Genomic DNA, 21,163 nt, shown 5'->3' with positions numbered 1-21,163 from the left:
ATTGTATATCTGAATACACTATATGATAGAAATCCTACACTCTGGTATTTGCTGGATCAAATAGTATTTTATTTGTTTTTTGTAGACGAAAAAAACCACAATCACTGATCTTGATGCCTAATCAAAGAGTGGAATGGCTCCCTCCACAATGTTATCCTCCTGTAAGTGAACACAATCATGCAAAATGGACACTTTGGTGTTTCTAGTGTTTAAGAAAAGCCTGATGCATATTTATGAATGTTGTTGTAGTGCCAGCTCTCTCTATAATCTTCTAGGAGAATGCAGGAAATACATGACAATACCCTCAAAATGGCCACTTGACTAAAGTTTCTCTGGCGACCAAGCACGCTAACAGCTGATTAACAAACACTCATCAAACCAGTAATAGGCAGCGGATGATGAAAACCCCTCCTCTTCTCCTGATGGCACTGACTGCAGCAGGACAATTGCAGCACTGAGGTCATATCTCATTGCGAGGCCGAGTTTGCTTTAGCATTCGACAGAGCGGCTGCATGAGAGGATAGCCTGCCACTCAAGCCTTATTGATGGAATCCAGAACAAAAAAAATCTGATGCGGGGTCAATGAGTGGAGGTCCTGGCCTATCTCTGCTCAGCTTGAAACTGTGTCCAGTGGAACAGCAGCTGTCACAATGTGCTCGCAAAGTCATAAACAGCCGCTGTAAGAAATTGGAAATGGTCAAAACAATGTATGGATATACAAGAACTGAAGGCCAAACTAAGAGTGAATTATACAAGCCCCTCGAAACATATGTAAACACACTCAGAAGCAGCCAAACTCATTTCACTTTGAAGTAGAAAAACTCTAATAAGTAATCAAAAGCCCAAAATATATACATGAGTATTTATGTTATGAAGTATACCCAAGTTCAGTCACAGCAAGTTCTAACACTTATAGGTTTTGTCCTATTTGATGATTCAAGGGCTGAACAATAAAAGTAAAACCACAATAGAAAGACACATTTGCTGTTATGGTAAATTTGGTAAACGTATGCAATGTCTCATGATTCAACCAATCCAAACTAGTTGAGTTTCATGCAAAGATATCAAAAGTATTATTATACCGTGTAATTATTGGTGGTGATTAGCATTTTGATGTTTGGACAATTTGAGAAGACACACATTTGAACATAGAAGTGCAGTGTAGCAGAAAATGGAAAGTAAAGTTGTTAAGTGCATGCTGAATAAATGTACGTCACAATTTACCGATTACACAAGGCCCCTTTCTAAACTTTACACTGAATCAATCATTTTGTGTGACAGATCTTCGTCGATTGATAACAAGGTTAGATAAAATACTGCACAGCCATAGTACTCTGCACAAGATGGGGACATCTTTGGCTTCCAAAAAGTTTCTTGTAAGAAGCAGCAGAAATAGTCCCAATAATAACAGTTGCACTGTAACAGTTGGAGTGTTATAATTAGCATTCAGAGTGAAAGCAGAATCACATGACTGTTGGCAGAGTTTCTAAGTTCTGGCCCAATGGACAGAGAGTAAACTCCACAGGGGAGTCCCCGGGGAACGAGACGTGCTGGGTTGGAGAGGGGTTATTGGACTGTGCTGTCTCTGACTGTGAGCCACTGGGGACCGGAGCAGAGGTGCCTGATGGTGCACTGAAGCCTGAGTGTGACACCTGGGCTGTCTGTCACGGCCACAAACACAGACAATGTGACACTTGAAAGGATAGAAGTTGAGGCTGCAACACCAGAAGTCAAGACCCAGCTGACAGTAAGGATGAGAGGCGTGCAGTTCAACTCAATTATTTCCCTGACACACTTAAATCCAAGCCTGTTTGTCTCCTTCCTCCTTTCGTTTTCTTCTCCTTTCGTCATGTGTACATGGTCCTTTAAATAAACCAGCGTCCTGAGGAGGCTGAACCCATCAATTACAGTCGTCTGATGGGACTGTGTGTGTATTAATCAACAGTGTGAGGCGTGTGGCAGTCTGAAAAGAGACAGGATGAAGGGCTGCAGCGCCACAGAGCTTTAAAAGGAGTTCTGACAAACAGCCTCTTACAATGAATTTCCCCGTCTGCATCACTAAACTAAACTGATATCCAATTATGTTCCCAACATCGACAAGCTAACGGAGCAGCTGTGAGCAGCATAGGCTCGCAGTGTCAGAATTGGCCAGGCGCGAGGCAGAGAAACCCGGGACCTTGAAGGAGATGTCACAAGGAGGCCGGAGTCAGCCGCTTGAGTGAGCGATGGTCCACACGCTTGCCTGAAAGCATGACATTGCCGAAGGGGGAAAAACACCATTTTATCATTCAGTGCGATTCGCACCCTCTCTCCCTGTCAAACATGCCATATGTCCCCGTCACAGGTCGTCTTGCTGGCTTATCGAGTGTGACAGGGCTATTCACACACTGCTCCCAATCAGACACCATCTCCTGCAGAAAAAAATCACCACCATAGCACAGTGACAGGCTGTCAGGCAGAGGGCACCAACCTCCACAGGGCCTTGGCTGAGAGTCTGCCCATGCGGGGGATGGGGCAAAGGCCAGGGGTTACGAGGGGAGACGCAACGCAGGCATCCACACGTCCACACACCTCCTGCTGTTGACACTTTCACTTCGTTATTCAATCAGCAACGAGGCAGTGTTACAATCCAAGTTCAAACACGAGCTGTAATTAACATTTCTAACAAAGCTTTTATGTGAGAGTCCTTTTAAGTTTAACTCCGTTTCATGTTGAGTCTACACACTCCTCTCCGCAACATTAAAACAATCATAGTAACACGGTTTGCAGACTTTACACAAACAGTGAAGTACACGGTCACTGCCTTGGTCGTAGATCACGTGAAGCTGGTTATTTGCCTGCCAGGAAACAAAAGTGGTATGTAAACTTCAGCTGGGACCTGGTCACCAGTCTATTTCCCTAACCACCAGACCATAGGAGACCCTTATGCGTTATGCCACTCTGAGGCTTAAAGTTGGGACAACCAGAGGTCACTGAAATCCATACGCAGGGAGCACAATCTCAGAGCTTTGAAGAAGATTTGCTTCTCTCTGTGCCCTTCTGGAGTCAGCAAATGTTTACTTTGATGCCAAAGAATCTCAGTGGTACTTAGCCAATTGGCTCCAAACACAATAACACTGCAGATGCTGAATATATTCACTAAGTGAGCAATCAGTTGCAAAGTGGGCTGAAAATTACACTTATCCCCGACCCCATGATGATATGCATAGAGAAATAAATCAGAGAGCAAAAGAAGGAGCAGAAGGGCAAGGGGGAGAAGTGGTATCACCTGATCGGTCTTATCTTAAGAAGCAGCGGGATGTGTCACCTCAACTCTTCAGAAAAAGAGATAGAACCCTCCTAGCACATTTTTATACGAACGATTTCTGTGAAATGATTGCTAATCTATGCAAAAAAGCAATCAGCGACTCATTCATAATGCATGAGCAACGAGATACCAATTTTGCAACGCTTTCGGATTATGAGATGTTATCGTGAAAGCAGCAGATGAAATATGAACACTCCTACCTGTACCATTGTAATTACATGACTGCAGTGGCCGTGAGACACTGGGAGAGGGGGAATGTGAAGAAAGATACATACAGAGAGACAGACAGACAAGCAGATAGAAAATCCATTACTTTCTGACTGCAGAATAGCTCTAGATGGGAATATTTGTTTCTAACAGCTTTATGTATCCATTTGTGCTGTAATTTATCAACCTAAAAGCTGTGGTTTTAAGTACATCTGGCTGACATTTTAATGGTCCATCAATCACATGGTGTCATGTGATAACATTTTGAGATCATCCTCCCCCCTGAGCCTCAGAGAGAGAGAAAAAAAAACTGAATCCAATAAATTGGCTGCAATCCCAGGGAAATGATGAGAACCTATTTCTAATTCAAAGCAAGTTCAAAGTATGAATGTTGGATAATCTGCTTCTCAAATTAATGCTAATCAAATTTTATTTAAGATATGTTTGTTCTATTTAGACCCCTTATGCACTGAATCTATTTATTTTTAAACTGCAGTTTATAGATTGACAAAATAAATAAATGGATAAATGGATATATTACAATTGCTGTTTGGATTACTGGCATGAGAGTAAAATGAGAGTAATACATGCGATGTATGTACATGCAAAAGTATAAAGTATTTCTTTTCCAGTAGCCAATACATTCATATACAAAAAATACATTTAACAGATTTGCTTTTATTTATATATATATATATATATATATATATATATATATATATATATATATATATATATATATATATATATATATATATATATATATATATTTATATATATATATAAAGTAACGGTTTTCTCAAAACATTTTTAAAAAACAAAATGCAAACAGGCAGAGTGATGAACTTTGACCTTTCCAGTCTGATGAGGGTGTTTCCAACCCATTCAACTGACCCGATATGAGACAGGGACTGGTACAATGCCGCTCAGCCTCTCTTCCTCAGTTTAAAACACACTCGCCTGTTTTTACCCTCAGAGTTAACGTGCATGAAAAGCACCTGGAAGCTTTGTGAAAAGCACCGACAGATTTCATACTTTTACATTCTGGGCAACTTCGACACCAGGGATTTGCTCTTAAAACGGAGCAGCGCAAGGATGAAGGGTGGTATAAAAATCAATGAGGCTTTTCAAAGGCAACAAGAAAAAAACAGTGCCTTAGCCCGCAATTAAACAAGAGGATTCCTGGCACTGAGGGATGACGGAGTATGTTGCAGGTGCCCTCGTCTTCACAGAATCAATTACAGGATCGATACCATGACATGATAGAGTCAATTCCATGATGGAAAATGGGACATGAACCGGGCATCGCTCTGTGTCATGTGTTTTAGATGTTTCCAATATTACAGCTCAAGCAGGTCTGTACACTGTGAGTCCATTAAATAAACAGGAGAGGAGCCCAGTTCTAGACCAAACAATCCTCCGAGAGCAAACCTCACATGAAATGAAGAGAGCAAAAGGAATTGTTTGGGTGTTTTGAAGTGGGGTTGTATGAGGTTCTCATTCATAGGCGGTGTTGACGGCGGTGTCGACGGCGGTGTCGACGGCGGTTTAGAGAAACTGACCAGAGTACCAACATGACAGCAAAATAATGTATTGCTGTGGACGGGGGCAGCATCAAAACATATTTTGGACACCCAATGAAAAAAAGGCAAATATGAGTCCGTGTACACTATAATTTAAATATGTTTAAATCTAGAACTGAACTGAAGGTTAAACTGATTTTCATCTTCTCAGCCAAGTTATCTTACTCTTGGAAGCCAGCAGGGCAGCATGTTAGCATGGAGGTTCCCCACTGACTGATTGCCATCCTCAGGACAATTTCCTTCAGGTCACCTCACTGCACATCGCTTGATACTTCATATTGATATACACTTGCCACTTTCCCATTACACTTTCTGAACAATATCAATGGCACATGTACTTTATGATGATCCATTTATTTTAATGTCTGCTTGTGATGCGAATGTTTCTATGGTTGTTTTAAGTGTTTGGCTTTACCGCAAGAGCTGCTAAACAGTTTTTTGTTGTTTTCGTGACAATGACAATAAAGTATTCATTTCAATTTCAGATACACCGACAGTACACTTGTTTAAAGTACTGTTATCTGTTTGTCTCTGCACTTTATTTTATATTATAAATGTAATGTTTCTATTTCTCTCAATGTGTAGATTGTTGTTGTTTTACCACCTCATATGTGTAACATCCCTGGCAAATCAATTGTTCCGATTCTGATTATCATTTTGAGGCATTGTAATATTGTCACAAGGACTTCTTGTACCCTGCTGTCTTAATTGGACCCCGGCACCTAACACCGTCCGCCACCACCCACTTACCAAAAGGGCAAACACCCTCGGGAGGATCATACAGCCCGTCATGCCGGAGAGGAGCTCATGATGTTGATGTTGCCTCAGTCAGTGAGCGAATAGAAATGTCGGGACAATGGTCGCACAAATCTTCCCTGCTGAGGCCAATTGCACATCCCTGACACATATTACAATATACACACACATCATTTTTCAATACAATAATAGACAACATACTGTGATCCAGAGGCCTCTAATTGTTAATGCAAATGCTCACTCTAGGAAGTCATACATCCATGTTGGTAAAACCAGTAGCCAACAGCAACATGATATTTTGTCTGTCAAGTCTAATTCTGTGTTCAAACTTAATGGTTCCTGACAAGCATTTCACTAGTCGACTGAGGGACCAGAGGGAATGTGCCACACTGAGCATGAACACTCAGCAAATTCACATTTAACATTTCATTCCTCCTGCTTGGACAAAATGAATTATACATCCTTGATTCTGCCACATTGATCCGTCCAGACAAAACTCCCTAAACGTTAAATGTTAAATGATCGGACAGCATCTCTCTCATTCTGACATTCTCCCTCTATCCTTGACCTCTTTCCTCACTCCCTCTGTTATCTGAAATAATCTCAGGGCCTCTTTAGATTCTATTCATCAGAGCAGAAAGAAGCAGGCGCTGACATTGATAAAAAAAAAAAAAATACCATCTGTGCCTTGCAGGGGTAAAAGGAGTGAGAGAGAATGAGACGGAAAAGAAAGAGAGGGGCTTCAAATGAAACAGGCTCTGTTGTCTCCCTCTTGTCCCCCCTCGTCAATGCCATTTCAATTGAAAAGCGCAGTGGTAATTAAATTCCAGCAGGGGTTAGGGGCAACTGTGCGGCTCACTGACGGGGGGCTGCCCTGACATAAAGATGACACAATTCAAGAGGACAGAGGGGGCGCCAGACGGAAAAGGAGGGAGGGTGACAAATATTGTGTACTCACATACACTGCCAGATTCAGACTACTCAATCTTCCTGACATTTAAAAAATAGAAAATGAAATGGATATTCAACTCAACTGAATCCCACTATGACCTTTTCCCCAAATCAGGGATATTCTAAACAGATCCTTCTTCTGTATCTGCGGCATTTGCAGAATATTTCGTAATGCTTGGGAAGATGAGCAATTAGGTGGAGGAGAATTTGGGGAAGCTGGGGTGTGTGTGTGTGTGTGTGTGTGTGTGTGTGTGTGTGTGTGTGTGTGTGTGTGTGTGTGTGCATATGTGTCAGCACAAATGTGTGATTCACAGAAGGACGGTGGTTGTTGATTCACATTTTAGTGGCACTAATCCAGAGGCTCCAGAGAGGCCACACACTCCTGCTGTCCCCCTCTCCCCATCCTCCATTAGCAAAACAAAACAGCTAGTTGGGCTTTAACTGCAGAAACAAACAAGCACGGCATGCATCATTTTGACATTTAAAGAATGAACAAACCCTTAAAAGATAGTTCATACTATTTTTTGACAGACATCAGATAAATAAATGACAGAAAAGAATTTGGTTAAGCATTATTTTGTATTTGCTTTCATGTTAAAATGTAAATCTAAATAAAACAATAGGTTAAAAGATGATTCAAAGCAGCATACATCTGTGTGTATTATAATGTTTTACATTATATGCAAATCAGAGTATATTAATGACCTTTCCATAATTTCCTCGTCTTACCAATATTGGTTATGATGCAAAGAAATATCAAAGCATAGATACTTTGATAAACATCTTTGCAGATAAAATCAGAACATTAGACATTGGGTTTTGTTATAGAAGCAAACAATTAAATGTATCAATAATTTCCTGGAAAATAACCACCTTCACTCTCGAGGTTATCTAGCCTGGTACAATGCCAAAAGGTGAGCAGTTAATGACTGACAATCTTCTGATCCATTAAGATGTGTTGGCCTTTTTGCGCTTAACATTTGGATGAAGCTATAAATTAATTCTGCTAGTGCTTCACATATATATATTAATCAATTTATCAGAACCTCCGACCATGGAACGTTTCCTTTTCATAAAAAGCCTTTATGCATCTCCGATGCCATCTAGTGGACAAAGTGATCAATACATATAACTGTGCCCTTGAGTAGCACTCATTTCCACACATTTAAAAATGCATATCAGTAATTTGTTACAGACACAGTTGCTTTGTTGTTAGTTTGAAAAACATTTAAATTGTTCAGAAAGCTCGGTCCAGCTCAACTCCGTGTGCAGCTTTCCTCTCGGTCCCTTCGTCACACTCCGTTAGTTGAGCAACCTCTCAGGTCTTACGGTGAAAGCAACAAGAAGACAAAGTGTCCTCTTGTTCAGCCACAATCTCAGTAACGGTGTAAAATCTCCAGAACTTCCTCCTTAACAGAGAGAGCAGAGTGCTGCTGGACACCCGGCCCGCCAATACTTGTTTCCCAGCAGTCATAGCCGCAGTCTTTCATGTCCTGCATTGTAGTCTGGACAACAGAAGAGTCCGTTTCTACAAAACAAACAAGTCATAATGAAGTTATGTAAAAAACTGGTATGTCAATGTTAGATACATTAAAATAAAAATGAATAATAGAGCAAGCTAACGAGACAGATGTTGTTTAATGTCCAAACAGTTAGATGAAATAGCAGCTCTAACGCAATAATAACACAACTTGGTGCTTTCTTCACTCAAAATGCTTAAACTGACTCTCTGAGAACATGAGAGAAGACAGAAACCAGACAATCTTTTTGAAAATAGCTGCAACTCACACAGATGGAAAAGCTTGCTGAGAAAACAAATGAAGAGCATTTGAAAATAGATTTAGAGGAATTTACACATATAAAAAATACAATCAGGCTGCTACAGGCTGCAGGCATAAACAAAGACTGAACTTGCAGGTTATTTGCTTGTTTGTTTTGTCAGAGAGAGGATGATGTAGTTTCCTTATAACCAATTCCACAGTATACCCGCACACCAAAGGACCTCTCTTGTGCAGCCTTCTCATCATTTCCTGCCACTCAAGTCGTTGTTTCAGAGAGGAAGGGTGAGGGAGCGTTTGTGGAAAACAGAACATTTGTTGTCATCAGGAGTCTGACAGTTTGGCTCATCAACCTTCCCTTATCAAATTCAATCCATTATCGGGCAAATCCATTGGACGATGCAGAAACGCCTCGACACAATGAGATTTTAATTTGAAATCAAAAGCGTAACTAACAAAAACAAACTAGTTTAGACAACAGGATAACAAAACAAACTGTTGTATTATGCATTAAATGTTTCAAAGTAAAACTATAAAAACAGCCTGTGGAAACCATGGAACGATAAATCTCTACCTCGAATAAGATTCACTTTGTCATGGCCAGTCAACCGCAGAAAGGAAGGGGTATGTTTTGCCTCCATGTGAATGTCTTATGCAGTTTATAAACTGGTCAACAAAAAACATCAAGTGTTTTAGGTTTTTATATTACATTGTGCACAACGTCTTGAGTTACCGTCAGAGCTTCCATTTAGAGAATAAAGGAGGCTGTTTGGTCATCCTGAAGCACACAGGATGTGTCCATGTTTCCTGATGATGTTTCTAATTTCTGCAGCGCAGTGTTTGACAAATCATGCCTGTGGTTCATTTTGTTTCGCGGAGCAAATCTTCATTTTCATTTATTTTGGCACGTTGAAAGGCAGCATCAATCACCTTTGAAGGGTGCCCTATTACTCTAATCTGTTCACACTTTAATTTGATTTTGACAAAGTCAGCAGAAGATGAGAAGTTTAGATGTAGTCTTAAGAAACGGCCTGTAAGTATATTGTTCTTTGTGTGTTGCTTCTTTTTTTTTTTTTTTTTTTAAAAGACACAGACCTTTAACGTTTTTCAAATATTTTAAAGCCCACTGTTGAGACATACAGGGCCAACTGTACCTGGTCTCAGAAGAGTGATGCCGCAGCCTCCTCCCCCTGCGCCAGTTAGCTTGCTATGGAGCCCTCTTGTCAACGTGACCTGGCACAGCGTGTCTAGGGAAGGGTGCCCCACACCCATCACATTCAGATGGTGCTGGTTGATGTCAATGAGCTCCTGTAAATTAAACGACACAGCTGTTGTAAATAAATGTTAATATTGGCGGATTTTTTTTATCAGTACGAGTGCAACAGTTGCTGACGTAACGTCGCAACGTAATGTCGCAACGATTTGTTTCAGATGCAAGATGCTTTACACAATCTATTCATATTTTGTACCTCTAGAATATTGTAGTGCTCTCCAGTGATGGGCTCACAGGTCATCTCTGAGAGGACTTTCTCACAAGTGCAGGAAATGGCATCAACTGAGTCAAGTACCGGGTTCATGATGGAGGGAAACTACAGGGGATGAAAACAAAAATCACAAATCAAAATCCCCAACGTCACCTGTGGATAGCATATCCACGCAAAGGCATCACTGCAGCCTTTGTGTATATGTTTTAAAGAACAGCTTAGTACAGATACAGATTGTTAAATGGCAGACTGATCTATGTCTGAGGAAGAAATATACACACCTGCTGGTGTCACCAAGGCAACAGCACACAGGGGCGCTGGCTAAGAGTTTAATTTCAATATTTTATGAAGGCACTCAACGCCAGGCTCTGGAGTATCTGCCATGCAAAAGCACCGCCTATTATATTAATTACAGTGTCGGCAAGTAACACACGGGGGAGGAGGAAAGCATTTAGTACCTTGTTAATCTTGTCCTTCACCCTGGCAACAAGTACCTTGGTGCTGCGTGGTACTTTGGTGTTAGTGAGGAGGATTCTTAATAACGGCACCCTGCGAAGTAAAGCAGACACATCTGCATTCACTTTACTCAGACAATACGTGTTTTCTGTTAGGAATACACTAGCAATTTTATTAATTCACTGTGAACTCTTTATAAATTAATTTAAATTAAAAAATGTTAATCAATGTCATTACCTGCTTAGTGGTATTATCTTCCCGGCCAAGAATCTCAGCATGCCACCTTCAAACAGGGAAATCAAAATCATTAACTAGATAATCATCAAACGATAATGAACAGTGGTGGCTCCATTAAAGAGTGCTCTGAGTCCACGGAGAAAACAGGACGTATAACACCATATGTACAACACTGTGTGCCAGACAATATCGGAGCTCACCCCATGTTCCCACAGCGTTGTCTACTCCAGAAGGATTGCCATGGATAATCATCTCCCCTTGGAAAGCCCAGCTGTTGATCCGCTCGAGGTCCTCCTGACACCACCTGCAATTATTTGAAAATTACAGGAGAACTTCTCTATCCCACTCTACCCTCCACTTCACCCTCCTCTCCTTTCCTTGCAGATGTACTGTAGACAACTACAATGTGTTGTGCCCTCCTCCATTACTGCCTGACACAGCTTGGGCACACTGGAGCAGAGTTGTTGTTCTGATGCTCTTGTTACCTAGTATTCCTAGTTTTATTTGTTTTAAGTGTTGACTGCCTCAATATAGAGAATAATGAAGAATGAAAAGATCACAAACTATGGACTTAGAAAATAAAAATAGTTTACAACAGCTGTCAGGACTTCCAGCTCTTGTCTGTCTCAACGGTAAATATAGATCTTCCTAAAGAGCATTTATGTGGGCAAGCATAATATAATTTAGTTAAATAAAATGCAAATTTAAGAAAGCGTTAACAAATTCATCATAATTGTACATTCAAAAGCTCCCTGAACATTGTACAACATTTTTAACATTGCAGGCCACTGTTTTGTACTGTATTGTACCGCACAAGCATTCATGTTGTAGTGTTGATCTCAAACATGTATTATTTGATTTGTATTTAAAGGTCTGTTTTATTCTCTGTAAATCTAAAAAGAATAATTATTAGTGAGACTGTGTGCACAGTATGAGACAAGTAAGAAGTCAAATCACCTCTGTGACTCTTTTTTTAAAGGCTTTTTATTGTCAGGCCTAAGAATTCTGTGTATGCTCACAATGTAAACTCCATACAGAGCTTCTTAAAGAGGAATTCCTTAATATAATGTCATTACCTGGCAGTGTGATCCCACTCTTTGAGAGGAGCGGGGATGGTTCCACTTGCACAGAGCAGAGCTGCACTTAAGCACACAGAGTAGGCAGCACTTGACCCCAGTCCGGCTCCAGTAGGCAGCTCAGACCACACAGTCAGCGTCACGCTGGGCAGCTCACTGAGGACATTAACAGACAAACTGATTCCATGTTCGTGTATAAACACTTAAATGTTGGATCTATGACTTTATTAATAGTTAGGTAAACAACTATCATTCCCCTTCTTGACTTTACTCATATATTACTGGAATGGTTACAGTATGGACCTTTAACTATAAGGACTGTTTGATGTTAAGTAATCCATACACTACTTTATGCAACAGAAACTAGCTTAATATTGACGTCAATGTCTGTCGGTGAAGCTGCTTTTGGGCAGACAGGAGAATACTCTAAAGTAATTGTCCGGCTCTTTTATCGAGGGAAAAACACATCCAGACTTGTTAAAGGCAGCAGTGTGGCCCAGTGCCAGACTCTCATTAGTGACCATCCTGTCAGAACGCGTCACCTCTTTCAGACACAGCAGCACCGTGTCAGCACCGATTAAACCTCTCAACAACCTGCGGCTCTAATGTTCTTGAGCATTTTTTGTGCTCGCAGGTGCAAATTAACATCCTGCTTTTCTGTCTGTCTCATTTTACTCTTTCTATTTCAAGGTGGAGGGATTTTTTCTGATGCAGGGAACATCACACTCAACTCATCTACATAAATAGTGAATATGCTTCTAAAATAGATTGAATTACATCTATGACAAATCAACCAGTTTAGTGTACTGTATATAATTTAGTTGATTCCAGAGCTGAACAATTCAGTATCATTTTCGTAAGCATGTGTTGTAGTCACTACATGTGTTAATCAAATGAGCCCCACCATGATACATGGAAAAGTAAAAGACAGTGTACCATGCTACATGTGATATATGACATACATTAGCCCAGTTTAATTTGAACTACTTGTAGCACACAAACAAACTCACAAATTCAGTTGAGTCAGGTGGAAGTATTTTGCCTTTAAAAAATATTTTAAAACTTTGCATGTATCAGCTATGAGCATATAAACTAACAGTTAGTAAAATATTAATTGTTGCATCACCTTCCAGCAATAAGTGTTACAGTTGCTGTATTTTGTATTTTTTTCCAGCATTTTTTTCAAGTGTGAAGTTGAGGTTTTACATTTCACACTTGTGCTACCTATCAGCTAAAATAAAAAAATAGAAAATTAGACATAATTATTCTAGGATTTAACCATTGAACAAGTGAGTCTAAAATATTGTAAGGACTCCCCTCCCATCCTCCCACCAAAGCACACATGAAGACAATTCTGGAGACCAGAGGACTTATGAGGAAACGATCAGAGTGCACACTTCCCAGCATTCATCAGAACATGTTCAGCCTAGAAAAATGCTATATTTTACACCCAACAAAAAGAAATGCAACTGCAACAGTCAATGTCTGCAGGGGACTACATCAGTAGAGTTGGATTGTGGCCCTCGGAGCCCACTAGCCACAATAATAAAATCAACAAATTATGGGAAGAACTTTCTCACCCTGATCCAAATACTGAGAGATAGATATAAAGGAAGGCTAGGGTGGCCATGTTGCAAGTATCCAAGTTTCCATCGGTGACACCAACAAATTCTCGCAGTCTCCTCACAAGTTCTGTATCCAAACGTTTCACCTCCTCACGCTTACCTGTTTACATGAGTTTCAAGACACAGCAATTATCAGTATCACTAGAATAATATCACAACAACATTCACTCTGAATTGATGTGTATGGAAAAGATGCATGTGTGATAGTGTATAAGGAATATTGCAAAATGTATCAATCTGGCGAAAAGTTAAGTTGTCCCAGTTACCAGTATGTCCAAAAACTGATACAATAACAAAGTCCAGAGATCATGTGTGAAAGATGGAGGTTATTGCTGCAATAGAACTTAAAAAGACATTATATGAAATGGGTGGTAATTTATATAATGATTAGATGAGATCGGAGTTAAATGGCCATTATTAAAAATTGCACAATGTACTATGAAAACATGATGCAGATCCAACACTAACAATGACAGTGTAATGTGTTCATGGTCCCCAGTGCTACACCATCCCTTACCACAAGAATAAGGAATAAGCTGCTTCAGTTCTGGTAGGTTCCAGCAGAGGAATGTGTCAATATTTGGGAGGTTGATGCAAACATTGCCAGCAGTGGTGCCCTTCAACCTTAAATATGTTCTCAGGTTTAAACTCACAGCAAGAGCCACCTGTAATGGAGCAGAGAACAAATTAGGATTACATAGTCAGACGTTTCGATCCTTCAGTGCAAATTAGTTCAAATAATGTTCCATGGCATAATAAAGCTTTTTGCCAATTGAATGGGCCTTTTTTTTTAGTACCTTCCAGGTTTTTAGTGATTTCCATTCATTTACAGGACAGTGGGGAAATAATTTGCAGAGATGCAAGTTACTTAAATGAAACTGGTGACATGAGAGTCGTAACATCGCATTTTAAATAACAAATTACACGTTTACATGTGTAGAAAACTGGCTAGAGTGCAAAGTGTTTGTCTTTTATTGAGTTTCGTATCCTTTTTGCTCCGACTGCATCATATCGGTGAGCTCCTAACTTCTCTTTGAGTTTACCTTTCCGTGCACAACCGCATGCTCTCCGTGGAGAATCGCCTTCCCTGGAGCAGACACGAATAAGTCCTTGACTTGCATTTCTTTAACAGTTTCCAGAGTGCAAAGATCGGTCCAAAACGTGTCCCTGACAGTGTTATTATTAGCTAGCTTAGCACCTTTAGCACATGTTAATCCTCTGAAGCAGCAACAAGCGGTTGACAGCTCTGCCCGACGGCTCTGCGACTGTTATGAAGACTAGACACATATAGAGAGTTTAACAAAGCAGGTTTGGTCAAAAACCATGGTCTTGCTCTGAGAACAGACTGACTATCTTCAACGCAGCGTGTTGAAAACATGTTTAAAAACCGGCTGACAGACGAAGATGTGTCGGATATTCATGAACCAATCAGCTTCACAGCTAGTTGAACATATATTATTTTGTTCAACCAGCGACCAGCACTCTCAGACCACATGGTGAGTCAACCAATCGTGCGATGAAAATGAAACGCCCATAAACTACGGATACTACGGAGGGACAAACGACATTTCCTACTATCGTTCACCTTTAGCATCTGTCTTTTAGCATTAACATGGCTTCGTTTATTATCAAACCTGCTTACCTCAGTTGTGTTGTGAGGACAAGTAGGCTCATAAACGAGCTTCGGACAAGAAGCACATTGTATTCAAGCAGAAGGTAGTTGTACATCCCTGTACTTTGTCAAAGGAGGCGTGCAAACTCAGTTATGTTGTAGCTTAGCTATTTATGTAACAGTTAACGTTTGGTAGCTTCTACCCAGGGTTGCTCTGAGAAATACTTGCAATTTAAGCACTGTTGGATTATTGTTTAAATAGCTGAAAGGTTAGAGAGAGAGAAAAATGCACCGCTAAATTGGAGTGTATGTATGGTTATCTGTTAATCTCATGTCAGAAGTATTATAATCTAAAAGCCTCTATTGTAACTTTCTGTCTTCTCTTTTCTCTACAGTTATGCCACTGAAGAAGACAACAGGGTACTTAAAATATACACCAAAACTGGAGACAAAGGTTGTATTCCATATTGTTACATCACTTTTATTATGCAACGTTCTTACAAAGGTTGACTAAATTCCTGCTGTGTCATCCAACAGGTTTCTCAAGCACATTCACAGGAGAGAGGAGGCCAAAAGAAGATCATATTTTTGAAGCCTTAGGAAATACAGATGAGCTGTCATCAACTATCGGGTAATATGTCTACTTTTCACATGTCAGTGAAAATGTGTTTTATTGTCCGCCTAACCCAAAGTGACCGTGTTGAATTGGACGTTACAGCTTAGCCAGAGAATTTTGCCTGGATAAAGGTCATACATTCACATATCAGCTGGACAAGGTTTGGTTTTCATGTTGTATTTACTAGTTTCCAATATTGCAGACATTGTACATTTCTAAAAGTGTGTTACCTTTTTCATTGCAGATTCAGTGCGTTTTACAAGATGTAGGCTCAAATATTGCCACTCCTCGATCATCTGCAAGAGAAAGTCACATAAGTATGCACTTGCCGGCATGTTTAATACAGTACAATATTGCATTGTCTGCTTGAAGATCACATGGGTTTATTTATTGTTTCTCTTCTGTTTTTGTAAGAGAAAACTCAATTTTCTGCACAGCCAATTGCAGACCTGGAAAACTGGATTGATAAATTCACAGAAGAACTCCCTCCACTGACCAACTTCATTTTACCTGTAAGCCCATTTGTGCATCTGTGAAATACAAGTCCAATGACAGGTTTTCCTGTTGCACTGATACTTTTGCTCTGCGTTTCAGTCAGGAGGGAAGGGCAGTGCCGCTTTGCACTTGGCTCGGACAGTGTGTCGGAGAGCAGAACGCAGGTAAGTCGCAGCATGCTCTTTGTGTTGAATTACATCAAGTGAGCCCCTTTGTCTGGCTTTTGTTGTTCAGCAGGTTCTGATTGATCTTTGCCCTTATAGCGTTGCTCCAATTGTGCGAACTGGTGAGGCTGATCCAGAGGTTGCCAAGTTTTTGAACAGGTCAGTCCAGTGCTTACAAAAATAATAACATGGTTTCTCTATTGCCCATTCCAAAAAAATCCCAACCTTTTTTCTCAGATTAAGCGACTACTTGTTCACCGCGGCCAGATATGCAGCAACAAAAGAAGGCAAAGAGGAGACAATCTACAAAAGACCCGAATGACCATGGCATGAAAAATAAGAAAGACTTAATTTGTTTTTGGGGATGCTTGGTGTTGCAAAGATTTTACTTTTATTGTAAATACATCAATAAATGTGGTTCAAAATTATTCTTATTTTGATGCAACTTTCTTAAATAAAAGCAGTAATAAACTTCATTGTGGCAAATTTTTCAAACCATTCAGCCAGTGCATGTACCTCCTTGTTTTGCACAGGTGATAATTCTTCAAACAGTTACACTTTAAATTTAGTTGATCGTACTGCATCTGAGATCTTTTAATACTGGAGAGTATTACAATTGTCATCACCCAGGGATTGAACAACCACACTTGCTATTGCTCTCCCTCAGTTATATGTGGCTGCATCCCAGTAAGTTTAGTTCTCATGTATTTTTAATACAACAGTTGTACAGGTCAGAACTGTTGAGGACTAAAGGTACACTCGGCTTTCATCCAACATGGCTCCGTTTTCACCCTCTCACATGATCTGGCACCAGCCTTGGCTTTTCTGGGACAGGGTACTGGCCCATGTCATCAGAGACAGATTGCGGTCCTCATAGGGTGGATAACGCAGATAGGTTACACACTCGAACCGTGTGCCTCTTAACAGGCATGATTTTCTGTGAGAGAAGGTATCAAAGCTGTGGCGGCCATGGTAGGAACCCATTCCACTGGAGCCTGTTAAAAAAAAAAAAGTGTTGAGTTGATATACCACAAGTAATATACTCCACAACTATCTTTTGCATAATTTTAACTCTGCTGCCATCTACTTACCAACTCCACCGAATGGCAGCGCCACCATCAGAGTCTGAAGGATGCTGTCGTTGGAGCAGAAGCTTCCACTCGAGGTCTCACTCATTAGCCTTGAGATGACCTGTATTGTCAGAAAGGGCAAGTCTGGATCAGAAAACCCATCGGCTGCATGAGGCTCGCACAATTAGTACGGTGTCTTCACGTGAGTCTGTCATGTACCTTGCTGTTGCTGGAATATGTATACACACAGAGGGGTTTCTCTTGCTTATTAATAAACGCAATGGCTTCCTCCATATCGTTTACAGTCAGAACAGGAAGAACTGGGCCCAAAATGTTCTGCTGCATGATGGGATCTGATTCTACTACCCCCGTCAGAATCGTTGGCGCTAAAGACAGAAAAAAAACATTAGTAACAGTATTAATTGCAATACATAATATACAATTTGCTTAGTTTTGATGCATACCGATATATTTCTCTGCTTCTATCACTTGGCCACCAACAGCCACTTTGCCAGATCTCCACAGCAAGTCTTTTGCACGGTTGAAGATCTCTAGATTAACCATGCGACCATAACTGCGAGACTCTCTGGGATCACAGCCGTAGAACTGCATCAAGCAGCACTTCAGTGCCTGCGTCAGCTGTGCTTGGACATCCGTGTGGCACAGGATATAGTCAGGAGCCACTAAACTTTGTCCAGCATTGTGAAAACGTGCCCAAGCAATGCGTTGTGCAGCGGTAGAAATATCACAGTGTTGGTCCACATAACATGGGTTCTTGCCACCCAAAATAAGGGTGACGGGTGTGAGTGTGCGAGCTGCAGCCTGAGCAATTCTGCTTCCCTCCTCCCTGTTGCCTAGGGATTGACAGACATCCTTAATGTATAATTCAATGTATATTCTCAAAATTATTTTTTTTTTTAGTTGAATTTAGCTTTACCTGTAAAGAAGACATGGTCAAATTTAAGTTCCACAACTTCAGGCAAGTCATTCGTGCCAGCCAGAATCCCATGAAAACATTCCTTGAGGGAAAACAATGATTGTATATATAGATAACATGTTTATTGTTTCATTGTATGTCTTTCCTGCTAATAAATACACACAGTAGGCTTTCATCTCTTTCACATTTTGAGAGTAAAATATTGTTGGTTTTGGATACACTCCCAGATGTGACCATATCTTACCTCTCTAAAGACCAACTTCATATTACTCAAAGTGCATTCATACAAATGAGTCATGAGGCTTAAATGAGTGCAATATACTTACAATTTACACAAGCACTCAATTCAAAAGAGCTAAAAGACGTACAAATCATTGTCCTTTGTAAGACTTAAAGACAAAAAAAAGTTCTGCTGTAACTTGCAAATTGAAAACGTCCCATCCTCCTGCTATGTAATAACTCACGTTGTCCAAGTAGAAGGGGACAAGACGATGAAGAAGCTCTGCTGTGTGAGCGGTGCACTCACAGGGGCTGACGATTGCACAGTTTCCTGCACAAATTAATCAAATATAAATCAGTAAGCCTTTGTGAGGACAAATAATACTAGAATTGAACTGTTTAAAAGAGTCTCTGCACCTGCTGCGATAGCACCGACCAGCGGCACCAGACATGTTTGGACTGGACTGCACCAGGTGCCCATGATGAACACCACCCCCAGAGGCTCGCTCAATACAAGACACTCGTCCAACGTGGTGGACTACATTAATCGGACAAGCTCAAAATTAAATGACAAGTGAAACAGAACTCTCAAAATGAAGGTTTATCAGTGCATAGTTTGACTAACAGAAAGAAAAAGACATCATAATCCCACTTCGGACTAAGAGAAAGGCAACTGAAGTTTAAGCTGCTTTGGCGGTGCCAGCACAATGTGTTCTTTGTGGCAGTGAGAAATAATGTTCTCTGAAAAAGAGAGTGTGAAAATAATGAAAATTACTAATAATATTATGAAGAAGGTAAACTCACCAGGTTCCTTTCCACGTGCTGCGGCTGCATCCACTTCGTAAGGTTGTTGATGGCATGAAGTGCCTCATTCTTAACCAGAATCAATTCTGACACAACCGTCTCAAACCGTGGCTGGTTAAAAAAAAAATCAATTGATTACTAATTGAATCATCGTGGCAATTTTTATTGTCTCTCGTTATTGATCAGCACAACAACTCTGAGCGCGTCACCCCTCACCTTCTGGAGGTCCCTTCCAAGAGCATCCACAAAGTCACACTCGTGTTCCTCGAGCATCCGCACCACAGCCTCCAGCTGAGACAGTCTGAAGTCCTCCTTGATGGTCCGTCCCGCTTGAAAGGCGTCTCTCGCCCTCCTCAGCAGATCCACACACTCAAGAGGGTATGTCTTCAGACAGGGCTCCCCCAGCCTGGTCCTGAAACAGGAGGGGTTTTTTTTAACACCACAGGGCAATTAATAAACACACCCTCAATCCATAGTGTATCACCATACCTTCTGCATGTTAACCGGCCATTCCTCTGACAAGCGTAGCACACCCTTTTTTTCAAACTCATTCTTATTCCAGTCAGAATTCTCCCCTTCTGGCCCTTTTCTGAGAAGAGTTATTGTGCAATGCAGCAGCTAAGTAGAAGCCCCACGAAGGGAATATCATGAAAATCCTACTAACAAGTCCAGGCAATCAGGTGGTGCACTTATAATCTTAAAGCCCAGCCACTCAAGGCATCATGTGGGCCTGGAAGTAGGCCTCCCGCATCAACTGACGGGATCTACACTCATGACCCAGGAACAAATGAAATCGTTATTGCAAACGGTGCTTAATGTTACCTTCGCAGAGCTTTGCGCCATCGGGGCGGAGAAGGGCTCTGCACGCTGCTCATGGCTCTTCTGCAGGTGCGGGTGGGGAGTTGTGAAAGTGCTCCCAACAGCACCTCTCACCTCTCACGAAGGGCCACGCAGCGTGGGGACCGAGCACAAAGCAGTGGGAGTCAGGCGTGCGCATTCACATCATAATGCGCGGTGTGGGAAACCCAAAAATGCGGCTTTCTCGCTCAATCTGACGACTTTTCAAGTTCTCTTGGCGACTTCTTTTTTTGTTGTTAAAAGCGACAAGCGACAAATCTGGCGACTTTTAATGGGGTTACTGGAGACATTTCTGGTTTCTTGGAGACTGACATGAAAACTGCGGACAACTTAGCAAACACTCAGATCTCTGCGGTCAAATCAGCGCAGTGAAATTTCAGTGCACTGATTTGATACTGACATTCACAGTAAACACATTCAACCGACCCACATAGCGAGCGAACGAGGGTTTTTGCAAAGGTAGCGGAAAGATCCGAGACACACAGCATCCGGTTTTCAAAATAAGATGTCGATAGGTCCTATTCTTGCATGATGGAAATTAGATTCAATTAATTATATTCATATTAAGTATCAAACACGTGACCTTTAACATAGTGAGTTAAAGATCAAATACAAATGAATTGAATGAATTCAATTAAGTGTATGTCTTCTTTGTTTTGAGGGTTAATGAAAGATAATTAATTTAATTAACTCTGACTGACTGACTAACTGATATTTATGTGTTCTGGACATTTCTGACCACATCCAAACAAAAATAAAATATCTTCACGTGACCAAAAAGCTTTTTCTGGCATATTTGAAGTGCCATAAACATACTTTTGTCAATAATTCTCAAAGAAGCTCATCCAGGGGCCGAAGTGCTAAAAAAACACAAAAAAAAACAGCTGTAAATGGTGCCTTCATATTTATAAAACCAAGCTCCAGATCT

The 21,163-nt window shown here is 40.8% G+C and overlaps 3 protein-coding genes across 4 annotated transcripts; 1 reads left to right on the top strand and 2 right to left on the bottom strand.

Moving 5' to 3' along the window:
- Positions 1-7,444: 7,444 nt before the first annotated feature.
- Positions 7,445-14,840, bottom strand: mvk (mevalonate kinase). Its single transcript, XM_068566631.1, has 10 exons — positions 14,504-14,840; positions 13,978-14,125; positions 13,416-13,560; positions 11,836-11,991; positions 10,960-11,063; positions 10,760-10,805; positions 10,525-10,615; positions 10,052-10,171; positions 9,737-9,890; positions 7,445-8,332 (listed from the first exon to the last, which is right to left on the bottom strand). The coding sequence occupies exons 1-10, from the start codon at positions 14,579-14,581 to the stop codon at positions 8,181-8,183; spliced, it is 1,194 nt and encodes a 397-aa protein (XP_068422732.1). The 5' UTR covers positions 14,582-14,840; the 3' UTR covers positions 7,445-8,180.
- Positions 14,841-15,021: 181 nt separating this feature from the next.
- On the top strand, positions 15,022-16,820 carry mmab (metabolism of cobalamin associated B). Its single transcript, XM_068566632.1, has 9 exons — positions 15,022-15,176; positions 15,468-15,526; positions 15,610-15,703; positions 15,791-15,848; positions 15,933-16,005; positions 16,103-16,200; positions 16,283-16,347; positions 16,447-16,506; positions 16,585-16,820. Exons 1-9 carry the CDS (start codon positions 15,073-15,075, stop codon positions 16,667-16,669), a joined length of 696 nt encoding a protein of 231 aa, XP_068422733.1. The 5' UTR covers positions 15,022-15,072; the 3' UTR covers positions 16,670-16,820.
- On the bottom strand, positions 16,735-20,252 carry aldh3b4 (aldehyde dehydrogenase 3 family, member B4). Of its 2 annotated transcripts, none has more exons than XM_068566630.1 (10): positions 20,200-20,252; positions 19,594-19,789; positions 19,378-19,488; positions 18,991-19,111; positions 18,819-18,904; positions 18,355-18,436; positions 17,882-18,271; positions 17,637-17,803; positions 17,439-17,538; positions 16,735-17,342 (listed from the first exon to the last, which is right to left on the bottom strand). In XM_068566630.1, exons 1-10 carry the CDS (start codon positions 20,250-20,252, stop codon positions 17,143-17,145), a joined length of 1,506 nt encoding a protein of 501 aa, XP_068422731.1. In that variant the 3' UTR covers positions 16,735-17,142. The 2 variants fall into 2 exon arrangements, with proteins under 2 accessions (XP_068422731.1, XP_068422730.1); XM_068566629.1 differs by lacking the exon at positions 20,200-20,252 and adding an exon at positions 19,867-19,928.
- Between the last annotated feature and the right edge of the window lie 911 nt (positions 20,253-21,163).

The sequence above is a fragment of the Clinocottus analis genome, unplaced genomic scaffold (genome assembly GCF_023055335.1).
Source record: "Clinocottus analis isolate CAN_PGR_092001 unplaced genomic scaffold, fCliAna1.0.p SCAF_7, whole genome shotgun sequence".
Taxonomy (NCBI): domain Eukaryota; kingdom Metazoa; phylum Chordata; class Actinopteri; order Perciformes; family Cottidae; genus Clinocottus; species Clinocottus analis.
Note: the sequence above shows the minus strand (reverse complement) of the source record. Positions and strands in the feature narration are given on the sequence as shown.

Excerpts from the sequence above, each read along its gene's own strand:
- mvk (XM_068566631.1), bottom strand. The coding sequence starts at position 14,581 with ATGCAAGTCAAGGACTTATTCGTGTCTGCTCCAGGGAAGGCGATTCTC. Across the intron at positions 11,064-11,835 it reads GAGTGGGATCACACTGCCAG|GTGGTGTCAGGAGGACCTCG; the intron begins GTAATGACATTA and ends AAATAATTGCAG. Across the intron at positions 8,333-9,736 it reads CATCACTCTTCTGAGACCAG|AAACGGACTCTTCTGTTGTC; the intron begins GTACAGTTGGCC and ends TTTGTTTTGTAG.
- mmab (XM_068566632.1), top strand. The coding sequence starts at position 15,073 with ATGGCTTCGTTTATTATCAAACCTGCTTACCTCAGTTGTGTTGTGAGG. Across the intron at positions 15,849-15,932 it reads TCACATATCAGCTGGACAAG|ATTCAGTGCGTTTTACAAGA; the intron begins GTTTGGTTTTCA and ends TTTTCATTGCAG. Across the intron at positions 16,006-16,102 it reads TGCAAGAGAAAGTCACATAA|AGAAAACTCAATTTTCTGCA; the intron begins GTATGCACTTGC and ends TGTTTTTGTAAG.
- aldh3b4 (XM_068566629.1), bottom strand. The coding sequence starts at position 19,928 with ATGAGTTTGAAAAAAAGGGTGTGCTACGCTTGTCAGAGGAATGGCCGG. Across the intron at positions 18,905-18,990 it reads GGTCGGTGCTATCGCAGCAG|GAAACTGTGCAATCGTCAGC; the intron begins GTGCAGAGACTC and ends TAATTTGTGCAG. Across the intron at positions 17,539-17,636 it reads CATATTCCAGCAACAGCAAG|GTCATCTCAAGGCTAATGAG; the intron begins GTACATGACAGA and ends CTGACAATACAG.